Consider the following 27,978-nt stretch of genomic DNA (forward strand, 5'->3'; position numbering starts at 1 on the left):
AAAATTAAAGAAAAAATCAGTCCTCAGTCTTAATAATTCTGGAATTTCAATTAAAATTATTTCCTATTCAATTGACAGTTAAATTTCCAAGAAAAAAATCAAAAAGAAATAGCAATCACGACCTGATAATTTTGATATTTTAATTAAAATTATTTTTCAATTAATTGACAGGTAAAATGTCAAATAAAAAAATAAAAAAGAAATTGCAATCACGACCTGATAATTTGAAAATTTTAATTAAAATTATTTTTCAATTAATTGACAGGTAAAATGTCAAATACAAAAATAAAAAAGAAATTGCACTCAAAACCTGATAGTTTCGATATTTTGATCAAAATTATTTTTCAATTAATTGACAGGTTAAAAGTCAAATAAAAAATTTAGAAAGAAATTGCAATCACGACCTGATAATTTTAAAATTTTGATTAAAATTGTTTTTTAATTGATTAACAGATAAAATTCCAAGAAAAAAATCAAAAAGAAATAGCAATCACGACCTGATAATTTTGATATTTTAATTAAAATTATTTTTCTATTGATTAACAGGTAAAATTCCAAGTAAACAAATTTGAAAAAATTCCATTCAAAACCTGATAATTTTAAAATTTCAATTAATATTATTTTTCAATTAATTAACTGGTAAAAAGTCAAATCAAAAAATTAAAGAAAAAATCAGTCCTCAGTCTTGATAATTCTGGAATTTTAATTAAAATTATTTCCTATTCAATTGACAGTTAAATTTCCAAGAAAAAAATCAAAAAGAAATAGCAATTACGAGCTGATAATTTTGATATTTTAATTAAAATTATTTTTCAATTAATTGACAAGTAAAATTCCAAGTAAAAAAATTTAAAAAAATTGCACTCAAATCCTGATAGTTTTGATATTTAAATTAAAATTATTTTTTAATTAATTGACAGGTAAAATGTCAAATAAAAAAATAAAAAAGAAATTGCAATCACGACGTGATAATTTTGATATTTTAATTAAAATTAGTTTTCCATTAATTGACAGGTAAAATTTCAAAAAATTAATTAAAAGAAACATTGAACTCAAGTCCTAATAATTTCGATATTTTAATTTAAATTATTTTCTAATTAATTGACAGGTTAATTGTCAAATAAAAAAATTCAAAAATAATTGCACTCAAGTCCTGATAATTTTCATATTCTGATTAAGATTATTCATTAATTCATTGATAGGTAAAACCTCAAATAACAAAATTCCTTTTCTGTACTAAAATTATGAACTTTATTATCAAATTCTCAAAAATAAAAAAAACAATAAAATAACAAAAATAACAAAAATCTGTATAATAAAATTGATTGAGAATTTGTAAATTAAAAAAAAAAAAAAAATCATTAATCCATAAGGTTCTCAAAATGGCCTCCATTCCTTTCTAAGCACCGATGACACCGCTCCAAAAGGTTTTCCCGAACACACTGCAGGATTTCCGGCGTTATTAGTTCTCGTGCAGCCATGATCCTTGCCATTGTTTCCATTTGATCTGCAGGTTCATCAAAATATACCCCTTCCTTCATGAAACCCCACAAGTAGTAATCGAGCGGAGTCAAGTCTGGTGATCTTGGTGGCCATCTCACTGGACCATACCTCCCCAGCCACTGTTGGCCATACTGGGCATTTAAGAAATTGGTTATGTCCCCAGATGAGTGGCACGGCGCACCATCCTGTTGAAACCACGTCGGTTGAGGATTAACTCCTGCTAGAAGCTGGGGTAAATTTCCTCCCAAAAACAAGAGATACTGAGCACTCTGTAATAACGAAAAATTTCGACTGTGAAAGTGAGAAAATCAGGGAGTTAAAAATTTCTTTAATTTAAACCAAAGGGAAATTTTGTTAAAAATTTTAAAAATAATTTTCTAAAATTTTAACAGATAAAACGAAGTTTACTCGTAGGGATTTTTCCAATTTTAATGAAAAATTATTTGAACGAATTTTTCGAAATATTTTCGCATCAACAACAGAAGTTACCCCAGAAAATTTTCCTTTATTTTAACAAATTAAGAAAGAAAAACTCTTCCAAAGAATTTTTATGAAAAATTAGGTATTATAAAGAATTAATTTACAAAAATAAAAATCTTATTTTCAAACACAAAAATATTATTCGAATAATTTCAATATTTGCAAAGTGTCGAAGAATTTTACATTGAAGTTTTAACGGTAAACTGAGTGGAGAAAATTTTCTGAAGCGCGAAATTTTTTAATTGTGTAAATTTTTAATTAAACTTACGTTCATGGTTTCCGGTAATTCGTATAGTAGCACAGTGTCGCCGATTATTCCTCCCCACATGTTGATTTTCCACTTGTTCTGAAAATTACGGTTCACCGTCATGTGAGGATTCTCCTCCGCATACCAGTGGACGTTGTGCGGATTGAAACAACCCTCCCGAGTAAATAACGATTCATCCGTCCACAAAACATTTTCGAGAAACGTCGGATCGGCAGCGTGGCTGTTGATAATAAATTGGCAAAACGTTCTCCGCAAAGCATAATCACCAGCTTCAAGTTTCTGCATCTTTCGTTTGTGGTACGGATGAATCTTATTTGTACGGGTGATACGGTTAATCGTAGATCGAGAAACAGGAAGCCGACGCTCGAGTCTTCGAGTGCTGGTACCGGGATCAGCATTGACGGCATCGAGTACTTGTTCCTCTACCTGAACAGGTATCCGACGAGGGCGACCGACACGCTCACTATCAACGGGTACCAGGCAACCATTTTCGCGAGCCCGTTGAATTAAACGCAAAAACACACTGCGGTTGGGAAAGCGTTCGCGATTTGGAAATCTTTCGCGATATTCACGGACAGCAGCTTCAGCGTTTCGATTACACTCACCGTAAATGATCAACATTTCAGTATACTCAGCGGCTGTATAAAAAGCCATAATGGTAATTAATATTAAACGCAGAATTAATAAAACACAATAAAAGTATGCAGAGGTAATGAGATGCTGTCAGAAAATGAGTTGTAAGACTGACATGAACGCAAAATTTAACCCATAATTAGATAATAACAAATGAAATCTCAAAACAAATAAAATCGTCAACGAGAAGAGAGAAAAAAAAAAGCGATCAGGGAAATCCGCGGAAAAAATAAATTTAAAGAGACGAACATCGCTGAATGAGAGGAATAAAGACAGAAACAGAGACAGAAAAAACTCTGACAACAATTAGGATAATAATAATAAGTATAAAACAGTGACAGAATACTCGAAGATATTTTTAATTAATTTGTTGTTTATAAAATTAGGGAAAAATAATAAAATTTTCTAGTTTGCATTTTATATGACTATTCACATTAGTAAAAAAATTTTATTTTTGATAAAATGAATCAGGCAATTTGTAGTAAGCCAAAGATTAGTTGCAAACAGAAAGGATGGAACCTCTTGCACGTAGTAAAAAGCATGAAAGTCATCAGAATTATTAATCGAATGAGTACTAGAGGAAACTAAGTAGTAATAGTCGACCTTAAGACCGCCGAATTTTTACATTCACGTTTGCTTAATAAAAGGAGTAAAGTGTAATGATGTGAATGCAAACTAATAACATTAAAGTAAAGTTATCCTTGAACTGCCGAAACACCTGTAGATTTTTTTGAAATGATTTCTTTGCTAAGAAAAAGGGAAACTAAAATATCAAAATTACTAAAACGTGAATGCCATTTCTTTTTCATATTTTCTTCGACATTTTACCTGTCAGTGAATAAAAAGAATATTTAAATTGAAATATCAAAATTATAAGGACTTGAATTCAATGTTTTGTTAATTTATCATTTGACATTTTACCTATCAATTAAGTGATAAATAATTTAAATTAAAATATCAAAATTATCAGGGCTTGGGTGCGATTACTACTTAATTTGATACTTGGGATTTTACCCGTCAATTCATTAGAAATTTATTTCAATTATAAGATCAAAATTATGAGAACATGAGTGCGATTTATTTTTAATTTATTATTCAGGATTTTAACAGTCAATTGATTGATAAACAACTTTAATTAAAATATCAAAATTATCAGGACCTGAGTTCAATTTTTTTTTTTTTAATTTATTATTTATTTACCTTTCAATTAATTAAAAAATAATTTTTATAAAAATATCAAAATTTTTCGGACTTGAGTTCAATTTTTTCTTAATTTATAATTTGACATTCTACCTGTTAATTCACCGATAGATAATTCTAATAAAAATATCAAAATTATTCGGACTTGAGTTCAATTTTTTCTTAATTTATAATTTGACACTCTACCTGTTAATTCACTGATAGATAATTCTAATAAAAATATCAAAATTATTCGGACTTGAGTTCAATTTTTTTCTTAATTTATAATTTGACATTCTACCTGTTAATTCACTGATAGATAATTCTATTAAAAATATCAAAATTATTCGGACTTGAGTTCAATTTTTTTTTAATTTATTAGTTGACATTTTACCTGTTAATTAACTGATAAATAATTTTAATAAAAATATCAAAATTATCAGGACTCGAGAGCGATTTTTTTCAATTCCTTATTTGACATTTTACCTGTCAATTAATTAAAAAATAATTTTAATTAAAATATCAAAATTATTGGGACTTGAGTTCAATGTTTGTTTTAATTTATTTTTGACATTTTACCTGACGATTAATTGAAAAATTATTTTACAGAATAATTCCCAGCAAAATAAATGAGAAATGAAAGTTTTCCATCCGTTTGGTTGGGTCCGGTTGAGTCTTGGGCAATTCCTTCTGTTTTCAAAAATTATTCCGAGCATAAGAAATAAGTAATAAAAATTTTCTATCTGTTCGTTTTGGTCCGGTTGAGTCTGGGGCCTATTTTCTTTTTGAAATAATTTTGTCAATTAATAATTGATAATAAATTTTTTCAATCAGTTTTTATCGTCTTGTCAAGATTAGGCTGATTTTTGTTCAATAAATTTTTGTTTGTTATTGAAAAGAGAAAATAAATTTTTTTGCATTCTTCTATTCTTGGCTCTGGTCGAGTCTTGGGCATTTTTTCGTTTTTAAAAATAATTCCTAGCAAAATGAATGGGAAATAAAAGTTTTCGATCCGTTTGTTTGGGTCCGATTGAGTCTGGGGCCTATTAATTTTTTTAAGAATAATGTTGTTAATTAATAATTGATAATAAAATTTTTCAATCAGTTATTCGAAGTCTGTTTGAGATTGGGCCTTTCTTTTCAAGGAAAATTAATCTTGGTGATCAAGTAATAAAAAATTTCTATCCGTTTATTTGGGTCCTGCTGCGTCTTGGGTCTATTTTTTTTTCTTAATAATTTAGTTAATTAATATTTAGAAATAAAATTTTTCGATTTATCTTTTTCGGGTCCGGTCGAGTCTTGGGCAATTTTTTTGTTTCGAAAAATAATTCCCAACAAAAAAACAGGAATAAAAGTTTTCTTTCCGTTTGTTTGGGTCCAGTTAAGTCTGGGGCCTATTTTCTTTTTTTAAAAAATTTTGTTGATTAAAAATTCATTATAAAACTTTTCAATTATTTTTTCTTGCTCCAGTCGAGATCAGGCCCTTTTTCAAAGGAAAATAATTTTGCTGATTAAAAATAGAAAAACAAAGATTTTCAATTTATTTTATTTCGGGTCTGGTCGAGTCTAGGGCATTTTTATCGTTTTCAAAAATAATTTCCTGCAAAATAAATAAGTAATAAAAATTATTTATCCGTTTGTTTGGGTCCAGTTGAGTCTAGGGCCTCATTTGTTTTTTTAATTAGTTTTGATGATCAACAATAAAAAATAAAATTTTTGGATCATTTTTTCTGGGTCCGGTCGAAATTGAGCCTTTTATTATAAAAAAGTTAATTATGATGATTAAAAATGAATAGTAAAATTTTTTTATTCATCTCCCTTTCGGTCTGATGGAGTCTTGGGCATTTTTTCGTTTTTAAAGATAATTTCCAGCAAATTAAGTAAGTAATAAAAATTTTCTATCCGTTTGTTTAAGTCCGGTTAAGTCTGTGGCTTATTTTTTTTTTAAATAATATTTGATTAATAATAAAAATAAAATTTTTTAATTAGTTTCTCTTAGTCTGTTTGAGATTGGGCCTTGTTTCGAAAAGAAATTAATTTGGCTGATTGAAAATGAAAACAAAATTTTTCAATTTATTTTTTTTTTTGGGTCCGGTCGAGTCTTGGGCGATTTTCTTCGTTTTTAAAATAATTCCCATCAAAATAAATAAGTAATTAAAACTATCTATCTGTTTGTTTGGGTCCGGTTGAGTCTGCGGACTATTTTTTTTTTTAAATAATTTTGTTGATTGAAAATTAATAATAAAATTTTTTAATCATTTTTTTGCTCCAGTCGAGATTGGGCCTTTTTTAAAAGAAACAATTTTGCTGATTGAAAATAAGGAAAAATTTTTGTACTGTTATTTTTTTGGATCCGATCGAGTCTTGGGCATTTTTTCGTTTTTAAAGATAATTTCCAGCAAATTAAGTAAGTAATAAAAATTTTTATCCGTTTGTTTGGGTCCGGTTGAGACTTGGGCCCATTTATTTTTTTATAATAATTTTGTTGATTGAAAATTAATAATAAAATTTTTCAATCATTTTTTCTTGCTCCAGTCGAGATTGGGCTCTTTTTTAAAGAAAAATAATTTTGCTGATTAAAAATAAAAAATAAAATTTTTCATCCATCTCTTTTTGGATTCCAGTTGAATCTTAGCCTTTTTTTTTTTGTATTTGAAAATAATCCCCAGCAAAATAAATGAGAATTAAAAATTTACTCTCCGTTTCTGTGGGTCTGGTTAAATCTTGGGCCTTTTTATTTTTTTTTATTAAATTTTTTCGAATAAAAATAAAAATTAAAATTTTTTCCTCTGTCTTAGAGTACCCGGTTAGCTTTAATTCAGCGTTACAACGCCTCCAATAATGCTGCGATACACGGACACACACTCATACATTAAGCCGTCCGCTTGCGACCTCATACATCCACTCATTCACACTTACGTACTCGGCTCATAGCGTCACAATCCCCTCTCATGCTCGGCTTTGTGTGAGCGAGTAAGCTGCTATTGCAGCATCTCACTCTCGCGTCTCCTCTACTTCCCCGCTCATTTTCATTTCTCGAATAGCGCGCTTCTGATTGGCTATCGTTTTTAATTCATAACTCAAATTCTATGGCCCAAAAAAATTTTTGGCTCAGGAACTTTCGATTCAGTATTTTTTTCTCTATCGACCCCAACAATTACTCCCGCCACTTCAGAGACACCCTGTATAAGAGTGAGAGGCAGGCCTAGTTTGATCTCGCACTTGCTTGTTTTTATTCTCAAATTTACGAGCATTTAAGATGCAGCCAGTTAGATTTGGCAAACTCAAATTCGTTAGGACGGCTGTACAGATATCATCTGGTGTTTGGTTATTCGCTACCGAATCGGGAATACCCGATATGACTAATTCGGCAGAGCTCTCTGGTACCTGAGAGGAAGAAGATGCAACAGGAGTTGAATTTCCAAGGAGTAACAATTTCTCAGTTACCGCAGCCATTTCATTTTTTGTTTGATCTCTAAGATTTTCAAGATCTGAACTGAGCTTGATGATTGATGCAGCGTTTGCCTTAATATTGGCAGTTAGCCTTTCCTGATTCGCAGCAATAGAGTCTTGGGACTGTTGAACTTCTAGTAACTTAGCATCTAGCTTTTCAAATCTTGCATTCGTTGAGACTTCCAGACTACAGAATCTCTCCATCATTGCTGTTAATTTTTGATCGAGAGACTTATCTGCCCAACCTACTGGTAACTGCGCCATTTTTGGAGATACAACAGGTGATACGAATGCTGAGTCAGAAGTAGGTGATAGTGGTGAGATTGGTGTCGTTGGAGACTTCAGAGATGAGACCGATAATCGACATGCGGACACACGCTCAAATGTAGAAGATCTCGCGGATTTGAAACTTGAAACTGAAGAGGTGTTGGAGCTGGTAGATTTTAGTGAAGCAAGTCTCGTTTTTGCATCTAAATTTCCCAGGAGATAGTTGAATTGTTTTCTGCAACAATCAGTGAGCGGCCTGTTTTTTACAAAATCACGTGCACAACCAGGATGAAAATGTTGTTGACAAGTGTTACAAATAACAGATGATTTGACAGGTCTCTTGCATCTAACACATGTGTCAGACACTAATGGCATAACCAGAAGATTTGAAATAAAATTTCTGTAAGGTGATCAGACAATTTAGTGCGAGGTTTCAAATAACCAATCAGAACCAAGATAAATAACCAGTTATTTTAGTGTCACTTAAACCTTCTCAATATACATAAGGTAAAGTAAAAGGTAAATGTCCAAGTAAATAACCAGTGATAAGTATTGTCACTTAAACTATCTTGTGGTACACACTGTAGATCTTATGAGTTGTTGAGTAGTAGCGATTTGATGCCCAGAAACAAGTTGATAACAATTTACCGACGGAGTAGATATCAAATTGATGATATCTTTCAAATCTGGTAAACTTCAAGTGTAAGTTGACATTAACTGACGCTAATTTGGCTAACAGCCCACCAAAGAGTATAAGATAGAGGGGAAGGTCGCGTATACTGTTACGAATGCCATCTGATGTTTGTGTCCAAGTACTAAAGTACTGTCATGGCGGTTTAAAGTAATGCGTCATACTGGTAATACCAAAGTTGCTTGTAACGGCTAACAGCACTTGATTTTTATCTTAATATAAAATTTTTTTTAAACTAATTAAAAAAACATGGTTCGGTGTAATGTGAAAAGATGTCTAAGAAGACCAGAAAAAGATAAAGACCATTCTTTTTTTTTATGGCCAAAGGAAGAACGAATGTAAGTAATATAGGCATTAAATTTATAGCGTCTCAAAAGTAAGTTATTGATTATCGATCAACTTTTCTTGCTTGTAAATATTTATATCCTGTAAACTTGGTGTTGTTAAATGTTTTTTATTTACATTAAATTACATAATATTAAAAATTTTGCTCGATGAAATTAGTGTTTTGAATTGATTTTTAAATTTTATTGTATAGACGCCAACAATGGAAGGACTTTGCTCAGTATAAAGGGTCTTCCAACAGTTTACGAATTTGTTCCGATCATTTTGAAAGACGTTATATCAAGAAAATGCACCACCCAAACGACTATTAGTACCAAATGCTGTTCCTACTTTACTTCCGCCTGATAATATTTTGAAGATGCCCAAGAATATGCCAAAACCTCCTTTGACAAATTCAACTGCAAAAATTTATTAGTAAACGTCAATAATGAAGAAGTTATATTTGAACGTCCGGCTTTGAAAGGTATTGTTTTAAAAATAATTTAAAGAAAAATGAGAATTGTTGCAGTAGTAAAATAGAACAATATCGCTAATATCAATATTGTTGTTACAGATGAATGCTCGCATAATGACAGGGGCATTACTTTTGAAATACGCAAGGCTACTGATAATGAACCAGCTTTAATTAATATTGAAACAAATAGCTTTGTGAAAATTTCATTAAGAGGTAAGAAGTGCTTCTGCTTGCATTAGAAGCTGTGACTTAAATACAGGCAAAAAAATCAGTAAATTGCATTTAATATTTAAATTCATGATTTTTTTGCGTTTCTGTCGAGTAAAAGAAACTGGTGAAACGATAGAAAATGTAATAAATCCAAAAGTGAGGGGATAAAATGCAGAAGATATACTTCAAAAAAAAATCAAAAAAAAATTCTGTGATATTCAACTGAGAGATAGCATTTTGAAAATTATAACTATTGTAACAAGCAGCCTTACAATTTTTCCAAATTTTTATTATTTCAATGCCAATGAAAATGTGATATTTTGTTATTAATAATTGTAAATAATTAAAAATTATAGTAACTACTGTTTTAAAAATGTCTGAGCCCGAATTGTAAATATTATTTATTAGAATTTTTGTTACTACTGTTTCAAAAATATCTGAATCAAAATTGTAAATATATTTTTTAGATTTTTTGTTTAAATAGCTTATTAAAATTTAAACACAAATTTTTAATTTTTGGTAAAAAATAGAAAATATTTTAAATACCTTAAATTAACATTTTCTTATTTTGGAGATGATAAAATTGGAAAATTGTAAGTAACTTAATATTGTTCGAATTGCATTGTAATCAATCCCCGGAAACATGATAGATATTCCAGATTTACCGTAGCAATAGTGAACAGTATATAATAATTGCAACTTATTACAGCCTTATACGCATTAATACCAGTGTAAAATTTAGTGACAACATCAAAATAAAACTCGACAAAATTTACAATTAAGATTATTTGATTGTGAAGCCAATTCCTATCCTACTTAGTTTAATTTTTTTTCTGTCCCCACTTTTTCTACTAATCACAAACACAATAAGTTCATGAATCTTACAAAGCATCATCTATTACGTCATCAATTTTTTTTTTTTTTTTCATTACAAGACGAACGAGAAATTGGAAAATCAACGGAACCACTAAATCCAGAAGCAGTAATACGGCCAACTGATAGTCAAGAACCTAAATTTAATGCAGCAGAAAAACTTATCAATACTGTCGAGGCAGCCTCACAAAATGATACTTATATGCCCATATTGCCAACTAATTCTGAAGAACCGAAATCTAATGCAGCATTGGAAGAGTTGCCATTCAACAACAGGGCGGAAACGCTAAACTTGAATATTTCGCCTGAGATTCCTGCGCAATATAGTACACCTAAAAAGAATCATAAATTTATACGTAAGTTTGAACTTTTTTCCAAAAAAACACCGAGTCAAATAATGAAATCACCGAACGCAGTATCTTCTAAAGTTAAAAAAATTGAAATGTTAACGCCTAAATCTTTAAGGCTGCATAAAGGGGCTAGAACAATAGGTCGATTGCGAAGCCAAATTAACAGGATGGAGAAAAAATTTGCTGTAAAAAAAAAAATGAAGCAAGACGTTGAATCAATAATAAATGCGTCATCAAATTATTTGAGTAAAAAGCTTTAGTATTATTTGCAGCCCAATTACGCTTATCTGTGAAGAACAAATATGCTAAACGCTACAGTAACGAGGTGAAAGATATTGCATTGTCTATAAAATATCATTCCCCCAAAACTTATAAGCTTTTAGCGAAATTTCTACATATACCAACTATAAGGACTTTGAACGAATATCAAAAAGATTTTCCTACCACTCCAGGTTTAAATTTAACTGTATTAAATCAACTTAAAGATACGTTTGAAAAAACAATACTGAAGATCGTCTTGTTAGTGTTTTATTCGACGAAATAAGTTTAGCCACTGAAGTTCACTATGATGCAGCCAAAGATATGTTCCACGGTTATGGTGATGATGGGGAAGAGCGTACGAATGAAATAGCGCATTGTGCATTAGTAGCAATGATAACTTGGATTAATAAACCAATGAAGCAAACGATTGGATATTGGTTTCTAGGAAAGAAAGGCAATTCAGCAAAAACTCACAAAATAATGGTTAATACTATTGAAAAATTGAATGAGACTGATCTTATCGTCAAATGTTTAATTTGCGATCAGGGAACTCGAAATACCGGACTGATAAAGAAGTACAAAATAACTAAAGATAAACCTTTCTTCGAGTTTACAGTTGGTGACGAAAAACGCAAGATTTATATCATTTTTGACCCTCCTCATTTAATCAAATCTTTTCGCAACAATCTATTTAACAAAAGATTTAAATACCGAGGTGGATACGTAGATTGGAAACTGATTTACAAAGTTTATTTGTTGAGTAACCAAATGAACATTAATTTTATTCCAAAAATCAATGATCGTCATTTTGGAATGCAACAAAATGCAGCTAAAATGACTGTTTCACTAGCAACTCAAATTTTTCAAATTCAATGTATTTAGCTTATCAAGCTTACAGAATGATAAAACCGAACGAATTTCCCGACAATGATACAACGGCAGATTTCTTATTGGACATGGATAAATTATTTGATTCACTTAACTCGCATCTTCTTCAACCAACAGTTAAATCAAAATTAAATTTTGCCATAACTGAGACATCTGGACACATAGAATTTTTAAATGAAATGTTGCTTCACTTTGCCGATAGCAAATTTGAAAAAAAAATGATAAACAAAAAGCTATTCCACCGTGCATCACAGGAATTATGCTAACTATTAACAGTGTTTTAAAATTATCTGAAGAGCTAAGAAAAGAATATAATATTCCAGCATTGAAAACTAGGCGTTTGAATCAAGATCCTCTCGAAAATTTGTTTGCAGTTATTCGTCAACAAAATGGATGTTCAGTCAATCCTTCTACCAGATCATTCGAGACAGCTATAAAACAAAATTTTATTACGCAATTAACTAAAGTTTCCGAATCGGCAAACTGTCAAGATGACGGAAACATGATTTTTGCAAAATTAAACAAGCTCAGTGCTGCAATCGCCAAGCCACAAAAAAGTCAACTGTCTTTGCGAGAAGCCTTAATAGAAGCCTCCAATCCAATCAAAGAAATAGAAAAAGATATGTCACTGACAGAAACAGCTTCATTCACCCATGACAATGCGATTTATTACATTTGTGGATATCTAACCCGCAAATTTTTAAAGTTTCACAAAAACTGTCAAAAATGTGTAGATTTCCTAGTACTACCTAAATCTGATAACAATTATCAAGAATACAAACTATTTACTATTATGAAAGACTATGCTGATAAAAATGGGCTCCAATATTCTACAGAAATTGTGTTTACAGCTGTTAAAAAATGGAATACCAAGTTTGACGAAGTTATCCGTAGTTGTATTTATGAAAAAATATATCGGCGCATTTATACTCAACACTGAGTTCAGAATTACCAGCTTTTCAATTGTGTTCCTTCGATGCTACAACTTTATTTTTAAATATTTTTATAAAAACACGATGCTTCTGGGAAGCGCGATTCATCAGACGTGATCTAAAAAAGACTGATACTGTAACATCCAAAAAAATAAATATAAGGAAACTGTCAAAATTCGTAAAATCAACTACTGAAGAAATTCCAAAGATAAAATCGAACCAAAGTGAAGACCAATAAAAAATAAATTAAGGAAAAGATTGAGTAAAATATATATTTATATATTATTTATCTGTTATAGTCATTTAAGCAAAAAAATTTTTATACATATTATTTAATTGTTATTCTGTTATATACGTTAAAGCATATTTCGTAGATAGATTTTTTCATATTACCAAGTGCAATGACAGAATTTTGGCTGTTGCAGCAGTGATTAGTAAAAAAATATGTTTTATGAAATATTTTATTATTATAATTAATAGGTTGCTTTTAAGAAAACTTTTATTAATATGAGAGAGCTTTATATTTACACCAAGTTTTATATTATGTTTTTAATTAGTTCAATTGAGTAAATTTTATCGTACATCAAATCATTTTGCAAAAGAAAGATTGCTTTTTGCTAATTTTTACAATATAATTATTGTTAAAATAATAGTTTTATCATTTCAGGATTATCATTAATCAATTTTTTATTACTATGTATTTGCAGATATTTATTATTTTAATAAATTTTAATAATTCTTAATTATTTTGTCTTAAATTATTTGTTTTCACATTTTATCTTAGGAAATTTAAATTGAACTGAACCGAATGTCCCGCGCGTTTTACGTTTTCATGACTGGACACAATCACTAGAGGCGTTGAAACTTGTGTACGCTTTTTAACATTGCCACTAATGAGAGCCTTCCCCTCTATCTTATACTCTTTGCAGCCCACTGCACACAATAACCACTGTCGACTTAACCTCTTCAATGATGAGAAATAAATATTTAATTATTTTGCAATCCACAACGAACAAATAAGTAAAATTTATATGTTAATCTGCAGATTGCAATTTGTTGCTTGCAATATTTCTGAAACCAAAAATGCCCGGGGGCAATTTTAAGCAGAAAAATGTTCTAAAGATAGAGTGAAAAATTTAGCGTGTTTATGTACTTACAAGAGAGAGAGAGAGAGAGAGAGAGAGAGAACATCGCGGGAATAGTCAGGAAAGCTTTCTAGGACCTCAAAACGTCGAGATCTGATGAATATTAAATTATATCATGTTATATAATATATAATATAAAATATTGTATAGCATATAATATTTTATATAATATAATAGAATAAACTTGATTTTCAAAATACGGGGTGAAAACAATAACTGTGTGATTTTTGAAAATCTTTGATTTTCTTAGTAGGACGTTGAAAACACAAATAGAATTTTATACCCTAAAACACTCCTAAAAATTATTTCCCCTAAAAAAACTCCCTGTGTAGATTTTTTCATCCTAAATTTAGGGAGAAAACTCCCAAGTTTGCATCACTGACTTTTGGATATCTTGAAGAAATTAGGAGACTGTAGAAAAAGTGAAGTCAGCTCAACACTAACCTTCATGAAAATTCAATGGAATAATCTGAGAATAAATAGAGATGGACATGTACATAGGTTCTGTGAGTGATCAGATTATCATAGAACATGAGATAACTGAATATCCTAATGAACTAACTGGCCAAGAGAAGCGTTCAACATTTTATCAAGCCATTATACGAGCCATATCTGGAGTCAGGCGTAAAGGATAAAACATGGAGGTATTGAAAAAGACTATGTACCGTATATAAGGAGACAACGATACAAGTAAACGGAAAAGTGTTGATAAAAATGTTCTAGCTTCAAGAGTGCGAGTACAAAAGAGTAAAAATAATGACGACAAGTGTCTCAAATGCAACCGAGTAGGACATTCGCAAGACAAGGGTCCATTAAATGGGACAAATAAATGAACTTGCTATGCATGTAACTGCATCACTGATTACAAGAGTGAAGACTGCACAGGTTCTTATGTGAGACATTTTGGAGACAACATGAACTATGAACCTCCAGTTAAAAGAAACAAGTTGTATCTACGTCAACAAACACGAGGAAGAAGCAACTATAGTAGCAGAGACAGCAACGTCAGAGGTAATCCAAAAGGAAACATTAGAGGAGTGTCTAATGGAAACAAGAGCTCGAGGAAGATCAAGAGGAGCGGGAAAACAACCGACAGCGAGGAGAGCTGAGTATGAGGAAGAGGCAGTGAGCCACGAAGATAGTAACGAGGTGTATGATGAATATGCAAGTCAGAAGGTAAGACAAATTACAATAAAAATTTTAAAACAGAATTTATAACGGACTTAGAAGCCACGAGTTACATTGTTAATAAAAGTTTGATTTCAAGCAATTTTGATAAATCCGAAAAAAGTGTGATTAAGAGCGCAAACAAAAATGAAATTGCTGATATTGTAATATATAGTAGAGGTAATGAAATACTAAAAAATGATCGAGTAGATGGTAATTCTATTAAGTTGAAAAATGTTATTGCAGCAAAAGACATTTCAGCGAACTTATTTTTATCTTGTCTTTAGGTAAGTTGGCAGATGCAGGATTCTGCATATAACTAGATGACAAAGTATTCAGAGTGTATGATCGAGAAAATAATAAGACTTCATTTATAGGGGTTTATGAACAGTCAAACTGGGTGGTTAGATATACAGTAATTAAACCTAAGTGTGCTGAAGATAATCTGAGGAGTGAGTTTATGAAGTACAGTAGTACAGTATGTTTAACAGTTGACAATGAGGTTCCCAAACAATTGCAAACCGATGGGGATAACGAGTTGTGCAGGTCAGGAGTTAATTCAGAGTCCAATGATGCATCTATGATAGATGTTGGGTCTGCGATTGGGAGGGGAAGTCTGAAGTACCTTACCGTCTCAGATGATTCAGAGAGAGAGCAAACTCAGAGAAGCTAAAATTTGATAAGCAAAATTCAGAGTATCAAACCCATCAAATACCTTCCATGACAATTATAATTGTTGATTTAAAAGTATAGAGGGCTTAAGATACGATAAACAAAAATCCATCAGGAAATCTAATTTCAAATCACATTCAGAGCGAAGCGATGCTACGGCATCAGAAGCTAGGGCATGCTTTGTTGAACTACTTGAAAATTATACAATAGAAAGATAAGAGATTGGAACACGTGAATTTTGATGACATAATTAAAGAGTGTAAAATGTGCATCTTGTCAAAAATAAAGAAACTTCCATTTAAAAAAAACAGAAGTAGAGCTGACTGACAGGCTACTTCAATTAAATCATTCAGATGTGATGGGACCAATTAAACCTTGTTCGTGGCTTGGACAAAAAATATACATAATTGCATTCATAGATACTGTCTGAATCTACTGACTTGCTCCTGACCAGAATAAATGTTTATAAATCTTATTGTCAGCCATGTTCGTAGCTCAGGTTACTCCTGAGAGAGTCGACGAGGCCTGGGTCCCATGCTGACGCAAAATGTTTTGGTTATCCGCGGCCACGGCAACTCTCTGCTGACGCCTTATCACAAGCGATTTCCGTTACTCCGCTGTTGGTATTACTACCAGCGAAGCAACTGATATCGCTTGATATGCGTTCTGAGAATTATCTTAAATTAAAGTAAACGCTTTTAATTAAAATAAAATTAATGTTGAGAAAAAAAAGGAATCAAAATTAGGCGGAAATTCGTGGAACGTAACACCAATCCTTTTTACAATTGAAATAAAGGCCAATATAACAAATAATAAAATCTAATGGAATAACTCATTCACACCCCACTCTCATACGTTATATTTCACGCTGTTCGGTTGGACCCTCATGTGACTGCAGTACCCGTTATCTACTGGACTCTCGCACGACTTTATCTACTTCGCGCTGTTCCCTGAACCCTCACGCTACTCTTACTTAGTTCACGTAGTCGAAAGGACTTTCACGTCACTGCGCTGGACCCTCACGTTACTGCATACGCTGTCCACAAAGTGCACGATGTCCCCAAAGCTTTCACGTTTGTAACGGTGATGGCGACTTATATGGGCCTTCAGCGGACCGGAATGACAAACCCAGTTGTAAAGTGGGTTCTTGTTAAGCTACAATGACTTCAATAGTCAGGAGACACTGTTGAGATGGCTTGGTGGTCGTTGATCTTAACAAAGACTTGTTAATGTAGAGCTGAATGCAGGCTGAGATGACCAAATTGACCTCTCTCTCTTTCTCTGTAAGTACATAAACACGCTCAATTTTTCGCTCTGCCTTTGGAATATTTTTCTGCTGTAAATTGCCCTCGGGCATTTTTTGTTTCAGAAATATTGCGTGCATAAAATCGTAATCTACAACTTGAAATATAAATTTCTAAATTTGTATCTTGTGGATTGCTGTAATATTTATATTAAATATTCTCAATATCGAAGAGGTTAGGTCCAAGTGTTTTGTGAAATTGTGGATGGTTAGCCTAATTAACATCAATTGATGCTAAGAGTCTCTTGATGGTTGTCAAGTGTCATCACTCTGTTTACTGCTTGGTCGGTAACATATCATCAAGTTAGTTACAAGAAGCATCAAATATTGACTCTAAACATCAAATTGTTACTGTTGGAAAAATACATGAAAGATTTATAGTGTGGGTGCCTAAGAAGATATAAGTGACATTATCTGTGGCAGGTTATTTCTCTTGTATTAGACCAGCAAATTGTAATTTGACATTTTACCGACTGGTCATTTTACGGAAATTTAAGTGTCACTATTTCTGACTGGTTAATTACCTGGTTATTCACCATATACTTTACCTTGTATCAGTGACTATCTATCGGCAAAGTGTTATCAATTTGTATCTCAATATCAAATTGTTGCTGTGTGAGAACTTACAAAAGACCAACAGTGTGTTTATTAGAAAATTATAAGTGACACAATTAATAACTGGTTATTTACCTTATACTTTTCTTTATATAAAATTGACATTATTTCGATTGGTTTTTTATCTTGCTTATACATCCAGTAATTTACCTTACACTTAAGGTGTTGTTATGATGCCATTGGTGCCTGATACATGTGTTAAATGCAAGAGACCTGTCAAAACACCTGTCATTTGTAATATTTGTCAACAGCATTTTCATCCAGGCTTTGCAAGAGATTATATAAAAAACAGGCCAATTACTGATTGCTGCAGGAAACAACTAAATTATCTTTTACAAAGTTTAGATTCATCGACAGCTACGGTTTCAAAAAGGTTAACCTCAATTAAATCAGATAATTCAAATACATCCTCAATCTCAAGTTTCAAATCAGCCAGCTCATCTCCACTTGTTCGCTCGTCTACAGCTTGTGCATCGACCTCACTCAAATCACCTGTTACACCAAATACACCGATTACACCTGGTCCAGATTCTGTGTTTCATTCTCCTATAACATCCCCAGTAATGTTTCAGCTACCTACGAACTGGTCTGAAAAATCGCTTGATGATAAGATGACAGCTATGATGGAGCATTTTTTATCAGCGAACATGTCTGTAAATAAGAAACTTGAAGAACTCGGTACGCAAATTGCTGACCTCAAAGTATCTCAAGCAACCACTATGAATGAACTATCGGAAGTCAAATCTAATGTAAAAATAAATGCTGACTCTATTTCTAAGTTAAATACAGACATTGAAAAATTAAAAGAAGCACATGAAGTTGATATGAATATTATGCACACTAAACTGATAGATCTGAGCAAATCATTTAGCTCTGAAAGCAAAGCAACTTCTTCTACATTACCTACATTAGGATGTACAACTGAATTAGTAATTTCGGGTATTCCTGACTTGGTAGCTAATAAAATGCTGCCATTAGAGATATCATCAGCTGTTTTAAATGCTCTAGATTTGCCAAATCTGGTCAGTGATATTTTAAGTACACGAAAATTTGAAAATAGAAACGGTCCAAGACAAGATAAGACTAGGTATCATTCCTTTATTGTCGATTTGAAGTTATCTCGAGTGCGCGACTTCATTATTAGCTCGAAACGAAAGTCAAAAAATCTATTGGCCAAAATCGTGTTTCCGACTTGTGTTGAGCAGAACTCCAGAGGTACTATTTATATCAATGAGTTTTTACTACCAGAGACACATAAGCTGCTACTACAAACCAAAGAGAAAGCTAAATTACAAAATTTTAAGTATGTTTGGGTGATTGCCGGGCAGATCTTTGTTAAAAGAGATGATGACTTCGAAAAATTTAAAGTAAATTGTGTTCCTGATCTTACTAAACTTGTTTAACATTCAACTGATTCACCTAGTATCCTAACTGTAAATGCCTCATCCCTGAATGTACTAAGCTTAAATATAAATAGTGCTGCTGGTCATATTGCTGAGTTTCTTGATTTAGTTGATTATACAAAACCTGACATTATTGTACTTGTAGAGACTTGGTTAAAGCCTTCACTTGATAACAATATTTTCTCGTTTGAAGATTACTTTATTATACGTAGAGATCGAATCTTAAAGCATACAGAAACTAATCGTTACATTCAAGGAGGTGGTATAGCTTGTCTCATACATAAATCTTTAAAAGCCAAAGTACTTCATATCTCAACTTCTGATCATCTAAATCAGCCGGAATTTTTGATTGTCGACGTAACCTTAATTTCTGGGACTCACCTTTTATTATCATGCATCTATCGAAGACCTAAAGGACTCTTTCTCAATGAGTTCTTTGATATCTATTTCAGACTTGCATCAAATTATAACAACACTATTATAGCTGGTGATTTAAATTGCAACTTGTTAGAAGATAGCTATACTTCGAATCATCTAAAAAATTTCATAACTGAATCATCACTTTATTGTGTACCCTACGGTGCGACTTAATCAATCAATCAATCTCTCTCTCTCTCTCTCTCTCTCTCTCTCTCTCTCTCTCTCTCTCTCTCTCTCTCTCTCTCTCTCTCTCTCTCTCTCTCTCTCGTAAGTACATAAACACGTCAAATTTTTCGCTCCGTCTTTAAAACATTTTTCTGCTGTAAATTGCCCTCGGGCATTTTTTGTTCCAGATTTATTGCAAGCAACAAATTGCGATCTACAAACTGACATATAAATTGTATTAAATTGCCTTTTGTGGATCACTTAATAATTGTATATTTATTTTTCAACATTGAAGAGGTTAACTTGACAGTGGTTTTTGTGTGCAGTGGGCTGTTAGCCAAATTAGCATCAGTTGATGTCAACTTTCACTTGAAGTTTACCAGTTTAAAATAGCTTAAATATCAGTTTAATATATCATAAAATAACTTAAACATCTGCAAACTGAACTATAAAATTCTCCTAAATTGAACCTGTTAACAATTAAAGGACTTATTTCGTAACTGTCTGTGTTAAAAGGGTTGGATTTCCTAGTGTTTTTGTGCTTTTGTGGACTGTAGACAGCATACATTGATGTCAACACTAATTTGTTTTTTGTGGGACATCATTATGATTACTGAGGCTAAGTTGACTTGATTTTTATCAAATTCTGGATGTCAATTTGTTGTGGCTTCAAATCTGGTATAGGACATTAAGTGTATATTACAAGGGATTATATTAGTGAAAATTACTCTGATTGGTAAATTGCTTGGTAAATTACCTTGTGGACTGCTACACTCAATTTCTCTGATTGGAAATTTACCTTGTAAGTTGCTGCTTGAAATTGTTCCGAGTCGTAAATTGTTTGGTAAATTACTACTTACAATTTTCAAGATTGGTAAATTACCTTGTAAGTTGCTACTTGCAACTGCTCTGAATGGTAAATTGTCTGGTAAATTACTACTTACAATTCTCCTGACTGAATATTTACCTATTAAGTGTATTAAATAAATTGGACTTTTCTAGACTGTGTGTGCCGGGAAGGAATGAGTGACACTATCGTGATTAGTTATTTTACCTTGTTTATAACCAGCAAATTGTAACTTGACGTTGAATTGTCTGGTCATTTCTCGGATATTTCTCTTTTAAACTTCTGGTTATGCCATTGGTGTCTGATATATGTGCTAGATGCAAGCGACCTGTTAGATCGTCAGTAAATTGTAACACTTGCACTGAAAAAAAAAATTTGCTATTGTAACAAAAGTTAGGATTACGCAGTTATTTGTTGAGATAACAAATCCATCTTGGTCAACGCAACGAAATAATATTTGTTGTGGCAAGTAAAATGAAGTTGCCGTTGAAACAAATGACATGTATTAGGCAAAATAATAAATCAGGTTTTATTAACATTTCATATTCTTGGTTACCAAGTTATTTTATTTATTTAAGAGATAAAAAGGAAGTGATCAAATTATAATTTACTGTATGCATAGTTATTCAAGTTTGATTAAAATTACAATTTAAATGGACAATGAAGAAATGTATGATTTGTTAAGAAATTGGGGGATAAGTGACGAATCAATCAACAAGTTCATTGGTTAGTATCAATATGAAAGGTTTTCACCATTTGTAATAAAAAATAATTAAAAAATTTATTCACAGAAAAAAATGTTTAACAAATTGATAAATTTAAATATTTTGTGAAATTTAAAAACTTTTACTCTATAAAGAAAATTTTCACGGTTGTCAATCATTTTTTTGGACTTAGATAATATTTTTTCTGTATCGAATGTAAAATCAATAACTTTTTTGTAAATATTTAATTGAAAAACAATTAATTTTAACAATATCCACAGGTCAAGAGATTACAGTTGACCTTCTGCCTTCCGTTGATGACTATATTTTAAAACAATTAAATTTATCACTAGGCGAGCAAATCAAATTCCGAAATAATTTAAAAATCTTGTTAGTAATACTAATTTGGAAGAATCTTCAGCTAAGGTTAAGCGTTAATAATTAATTGTTATTATTCGTTTAGATGTCATGTATTAATATTTTTACACTGACAAAAATTTTTTCATTCAGAAATTTTAGATTGAAAATTTGATGCGTTTTCCTTAATTAATTTAAGGTTTACAATAAATTGAAATACTTAATTGAATTTATTATCACAGAAACAGAGTCACCAGCGTGATTTTAGTGCGTCTAGTCTTTCGCTTGCTCCAACACAACTCATTTCCACTTCCTTCGTGGATGAAATAAATACTCCATTGAATGGTAATTTGTTTATCCCTGATTCAGAAAGATGATTTGAAATGATTACTTTCATGTTAACTGTAGATCTATATAGTATTAAAATCCGATGCATTTGAATCATTTCAAATCATTTTAAATTATTTCAAATTAGATTTCTTAATCAGGGATACTCGTTCTAATTTTAAAAAAGACTATTGATATTACTCAAATCATCTGCTATGTGCATTAGATGATCCACGGCCTGCTGATTTGGATTCTGATCCGAGTGATGAGAGTCCTATCCCCCAAAATCCGCGAGAAAATCAGAGACCTATTTTATTTAGTGAATCGATGGTATTACCCCATAATTTTACTTATACTTTTAACATTTAACTTAAGGCTTAGCGTTGAGTACGTAAATTTTATACCTTTAAATTTATCTAATGAAACCAAAATTTTTCATTTGAGAGATTTTTTGCTTTACTTTAGATAAGAGAGTCATAATATGCGTGATTTATTTATTCTATTGATTATTAATTTTTCACTGTATGTTATCAATAGACACTAGAAGAGCTTTTAAAAAAATCCAGTTTTGGTAAAAAAGTTCTTGCTTCATATAAAAAAAATCCAAAACGTAAAAAAAATTATGAAGGTCTCACTGAACACGATCGGAATAAACTCGTCGACATAATTATTGATGATGAAATCAAAAGTAGCCTTGACAAATGGTCAGTAAATCAAATTATACTCTTTTGTGTCAATTAACATTCATTTAATCTTAAGAGGTAACATTTAAATTACTCAAAAAAATTAAAAAACGCTTTCCAAAGATCTTAAAAAGTTTAGCGATTTAAAAAATTAATTGCTATGAAATTTTTAGACCATTTGAATATAGCAAGAAGTTGCATGTAGGGCCTTAAGTTTTAACTATTGTTTAGGCTTTTTTTTTGAGTAAAACTTACCTTTTAATTCGATTCGAATTCTCGTAAATTTTGTAATTTTTGCAGCATATCAGGAAAACGTTTCATAGAAATAGCTGAGGCCATTGTAGAGCTTTTTCCCAAAGAAAACAAGGTTCGTTAGGGTCTTATATTTTTAAGAAGAAAATATTTTTTGAAGATCTAATAAGATTGTTCAATAAAACTTTGAATTAATTGTAATAATAGCTGACGTACATTTTTATTACTGAGAACGGACAGTTTGTAGCTGGCCATGGCAAATTATACCGACGATGGTCAAATACGAGACGGGAAATGATTAAGCTTGGTTTGATTTCCATTAACAAAAATAAGCGTAAGAGAAATGAAGGTAATAAGAAAATTTCGTAAGAAAAAGTTTAAGATTGTATTGTATATTATCAAGAAAATTTTACATAGAAAAAAAATTATTTGATGTATATAAACTTTCTTAATTAAGGAATTGTTCTAATCAATCAAACAAATTTCGGTGAAAGTATAATTTTTTTGATATTCAAGAAAAGTTTTTTTGTGTTATGAACTAGGGGAGGGTAGGGGAGGACGGCCCAGGTGGGGCAAGACGGCCCACCTCAAAAATTGACCAAAAATTTTTTTTTTTTTAATCACGACAAATTCGGGTTATTGATGAATTGTTAGCCCTACGTGTGAAAACAAAGGCAAAATGAGCCACTGAAAAGTTTTAAGAAGAAGTTTTCTTATAACTTTATAATCTAATCATGATTAATGAAGTAAAAATCATATTTTTCAGCTGATTTTATAGATTTAGGGCGAAATAGACCATTCGAAAAAATTGTGAATAACAATAACAAATTCTTTATTTAAAAGAAAAATAATAATTATTAAGACCTTCAGGATCATCCTAAAAAATTGAATGACATGTTCTAGATTTCATGTTTCAAAAAGTTCTAATTTATAAACAACAACAATTTTTCTATTCTACTCATCTCTCTGACACATCCTGCATATGAAATATACTCGTATAAAACTATTGTTTGGAAATAAGAATTATTCGTTATTAACACCCCTACAATTTTTATTGAGGTTGGAATTTAATTAATAAGATCAATTCTTAGCTGAATTTGACACGAAGATTATACATGAAGATTTCTACCAAATTGCAAGTGTGTAAGAACTAATGTCGAAAATTTACAATTTTTATTGTTGACATTCACCCCTGCAACCCCCTGTGGGAGTGAGATTTATCATTTAGAATTATTATAAATCAATCCTCACAATATTCATAAATGTAATTATCGGTACTGTACATTTGGTAAGGGGGCGTTCATTAATTACGTGAGGTGTTTTTTTGAAATTTCAGACCCTCCCTCCCCCTTGGTAAGATATCGTGAGATTTTATTCAACCCCCTCCCCCATCCCCCAATCTCACGTGAGATTTTTCAAAATGTGGGTTTCTTACTTAACCGCGTTAGATTATTATTGTAAAAGAAAAGAAAAACTTGAAAGCCACAACAAATAAAAACCAGCTTAGGTGGGCCGTCCTGCCCCACCCTCCCCTATTGTTTTGGCTTCAAGTAACCTTAGATCTTTCAGCGAATTTTTAAATTTTCTCGGTTGAAATTAATCTTTCTTTCTGTGTACAAAATTTCCGATCTATATTTTAATAATGAATATTTTGATTGTTCTTTCAAAAGTTAATAAAAATATTTTTTTTACTATAGATAACGAAAGTGTAGAAAGTGAAAATGATGGCTCGACTATAACTTTAGAATCTTTGAAAGACCTCGATGTACCTTTAAATGAATTTTTAGTGCTTTGGAAAGCTACTTTCGATGAAAGAAGAAATCTTTTACAAAACTATGATTTTGAAATTTATAATTATTTGTCTGAATTTTTCGCTTTCAAAGATGATAGAGGCTATTTATTGGTATGCCAAATGCGCTGTTATTTATAATTTAACTTAAGATAATTTATTAACGTAAAATTAAGAAATTAAATGAAATTGCTCGCTATTTTTGAAACTTTTTGCGGTTTATTAGATCAGAATTTTCCATATTACATCTATTTTTATATAATTGAGCTTTTTAATAGATCGTTGAAAAAATTTGAAATTTACAAGACTTAAAAAATTTTAATTTATTTAAAAACACTTTCAAAAACTATTCAACGAAGATACTTTTCGAGCAAATTAACAGATTTATATGTGGCTTATGATTTCAATGCGATTTTTTGAGAAATATTATTCATTAGTTTATTACGTATTATTAAATACATTAATTAGCGATAGAAATTTTTATAGTCGTATTCATTTTATTTGATAAAACAATAATTTTTTCAATGTAAATATGATTAAAAAACTAACTACTAAACAGAATAATAAAAATTTCTCATTAGACATCTTTCAATAGAAATAAAATAAGTCAATCGATTTACAATAAAAATTTGGTATATAATCTCAAAGAACTTAACTTTATTAAATCAAGTGAAAAAGTTCTTGAATAATTTAAAATCAACTCATATTAAATACAAATTGTTATTTCGAAATTTCTTTTTGTTTTATTTGACAGAAACATATTCGTGGAAATTATATCCTTAGTTCTACATTTTTAGCTCCAATCAACCTAATTTGTTTATTATATAACGAACAAAATGCCTTAAACATATTTTAATTCAAAAATTTTTTTGAATATAATAATGTTGCTGTTAAAACAATTAATGTTTCTTTCTGTTTATTTTTTTCTCCGACTCTTGCTCTGATGGAAGGGAATAATTTATATTAAAAATATAATTTTTTAGCTTAAACAAGATTTTGATACTTTATATCCTGATCGAGACCAGATTGCAACGGAAAATTGGAGAAAAGTGGAACAATTTTTATATAAAAATTGATCGATAGGGATATTTTTGATGATTCTGTTACTGACATAAGTGAAAGTAAGTGTACATAAAATCTATCTAATTCAAACAAGCTGTAAAATTAAAAGGTCGTAAAGTATATTACTTTATATAATTTTCTTTATTTATTTAGACGAAAAAACCGCGTTTATTTTAACTCATTTGGCCTTATTATTCGGTGTTTGTAATGCAATCCAAAATAAAAAAATTATTAAACATTTTCGTCCAACTCACGAAGAAATGCAAAGAGGATTCGTATTACAAGTATCAGTAAGTTTAATATTAATAATATTTATTTAACAAATATTTTAGTGAATTTCCGCTTGAATGTTCATGCAGAAGTTAATTTAGTAAAATTGAAAAGTTTAACATGAATTGAATGAAAATTCCTCTGATTGCGAAATATTTACTGGTTCAATTTTATTCTATTGGAAAACTTATATCTATTCGATTCAAAAACATTAATTTAAGTTTTCCAAATTAATTTTTTTACTTCCAATCTGTTCTCTACAATAAATTTGATGTTTCTTTATATTAATTTGAGAGTAAAAATAACCAATTAATTTTCAGATAATATTTATTTTATATGATTTTGTTGTAGGAAAAATGAATGGTCAGAAAAATTTATTCTGTTGAATAAAGAACATTCGACTTGACATTTACGTGATTTGAGGTTTTATTTTATTTATATTTCTTTATAATAAAATTAAAATTTTTCATAGGTTGTTGGCAACATTGAAGCAATAGTCAAAAGAAGAGTCGACAAGCTTGCTCAATACAAGTGTACTTTACAACCATTCATTGTTGTTGTGGGTCCAATTAAAAACATTTCTCAAATCTTCCTCTATTTGCATGCAGACTATCGTTATGAAGTTAATTCTCTATTAGAAGCTTTTTTTTTGCTTTTTAAGTGTATTTTCGCTCTCAACGCAATTTACCCCCCTGAATCGGCACCAATATGGCAGTTTTTCCAAATAGTTCTTTGGGGTTTGCCATATGATGACACATACAACAGCCATTATATAAGCGTCGAAACATTGATTGGAGAGTACAAACATTTTACTTCCTAAAATTAAGTTTAATTATTAAGTTAAAATCAGTTGCATTTCATTGATGGTTTAATTTTACAGTTCCGTAAATGTTTATAATTAGTTAGTTAGCAACATAATTACTTAATTTAAAATGCCTACTTGCAGTATTTGTTCAATTCAAATTGATTGTATTAATACACTCATTTTTCATATCGTTGAACAACATCCAGATGTAAAAATGTATACAATTGTGGAGAATTGAATTGTTACTCAACTTTTAGCACAAAAGATTCTTTCAAAAACATTTACAGAGAATACATGATTGCCAGTTGAACTCATTAGTTGTAAATGATATAAATATTAATTTGATGAATGAAACTCGAGAATTTTCTAATAGGGAAAATCTAAATTATGATAGTAATACTCAGAGTAACTTTCAGCAAAATACAAATAATCCGGGTTTTTCAGCGAATGATTTTAAAACTGCCCTTAATAAAGCAGCAGTAGACCTTATAGCAAACTTGTACGCTAATCTTCGCTTGTCTAAAAATATTGTTCAATCTATTATCGATGATATTAAGGTTTTCTTGGGTGATTCTTTTATAGGTATATTAGAATCAAAAGTAGAAAATACTCTTATTAATTCAAACTGTTCCGATAAAGATATTAATGTAATTAAAAAAATGTTTGATGATATAAAACATACTTTTGCGGATTTAGATACAGAGCATCGACGGTTAAAGTATTTTGAAAATCAGGTTTTTATGTAAAACCGAAATCGTACATTATTGATCGTGCTTATGTTATTTCAAAATCAAAAAAAGGCTCTAAGGGTAAAATGATTGACATATGTGGACAATTTATACCATTACGTGCAACGTTCAAAAATTTTTTCAGCAACCTAATGCTTTAACTGACACGGTAAATTATATGGAACAACTTAAAAATAATGAAGCAGTAATTGAAAACTATATTCAGTGTAAATCATGGGCTAAAAACGGTCTGAATACAAAGATGATGATATTGTGATACCATATTTTTTATCTGGTGATGTGGAAGTTAATAATCCTCTAGGCTCTCGATCAGGAAAGATTATGCCCATTTACGCATCAATTCCATGTTTATCATCAGAATGCCGGTCAAAATTAGAAAATTATTTCCTTGTTTTATTGTATGACAGTTGGATTCGTTTAAATAAAAATAAAAAAAATCGAACATTTCGCATTTAC

General features: G+C 30.6%; 2 protein-coding genes across 2 annotated transcripts in view; both read left to right on the forward strand.

Annotated features, from left to right (window-relative positions):
* Lmx1a (LIM homeobox transcription factor 1 alpha) overlaps positions 1–27,978 on the forward strand; it is a 271,702-nt gene that overhangs the window by 147,460 nt on the left and 96,264 nt on the right. The window lies entirely within an intron of this gene.
* Positions 23,110–26,982, forward strand: LOC141533547 (uncharacterized). Its single transcript, XM_074252476.1, has 4 exons — positions 23,110–23,196; positions 24,545–24,750; positions 25,620–25,757; positions 25,852–26,982. The coding sequence occupies exons 1-3, from the start codon at positions 23,142–23,144 to the stop codon at positions 25,710–25,712; spliced, it is 354 nt and encodes a 117-aa protein (XP_074108577.1). The 5' UTR covers positions 23,110–23,141; the 3' UTR covers positions 25,713–25,757; positions 25,852–26,982.

This window comes from Cotesia typhae, unplaced genomic scaffold (genome assembly GCF_013202065.1).
Source record: "Cotesia typhae breed Kobodo isofemale line unplaced genomic scaffold, CoteBio_Ctyphae scaffold_121, whole genome shotgun sequence".
Classification (NCBI taxonomy): Eukaryota; Metazoa; Arthropoda; class Insecta; order Hymenoptera; family Braconidae; genus Cotesia; species Cotesia typhae.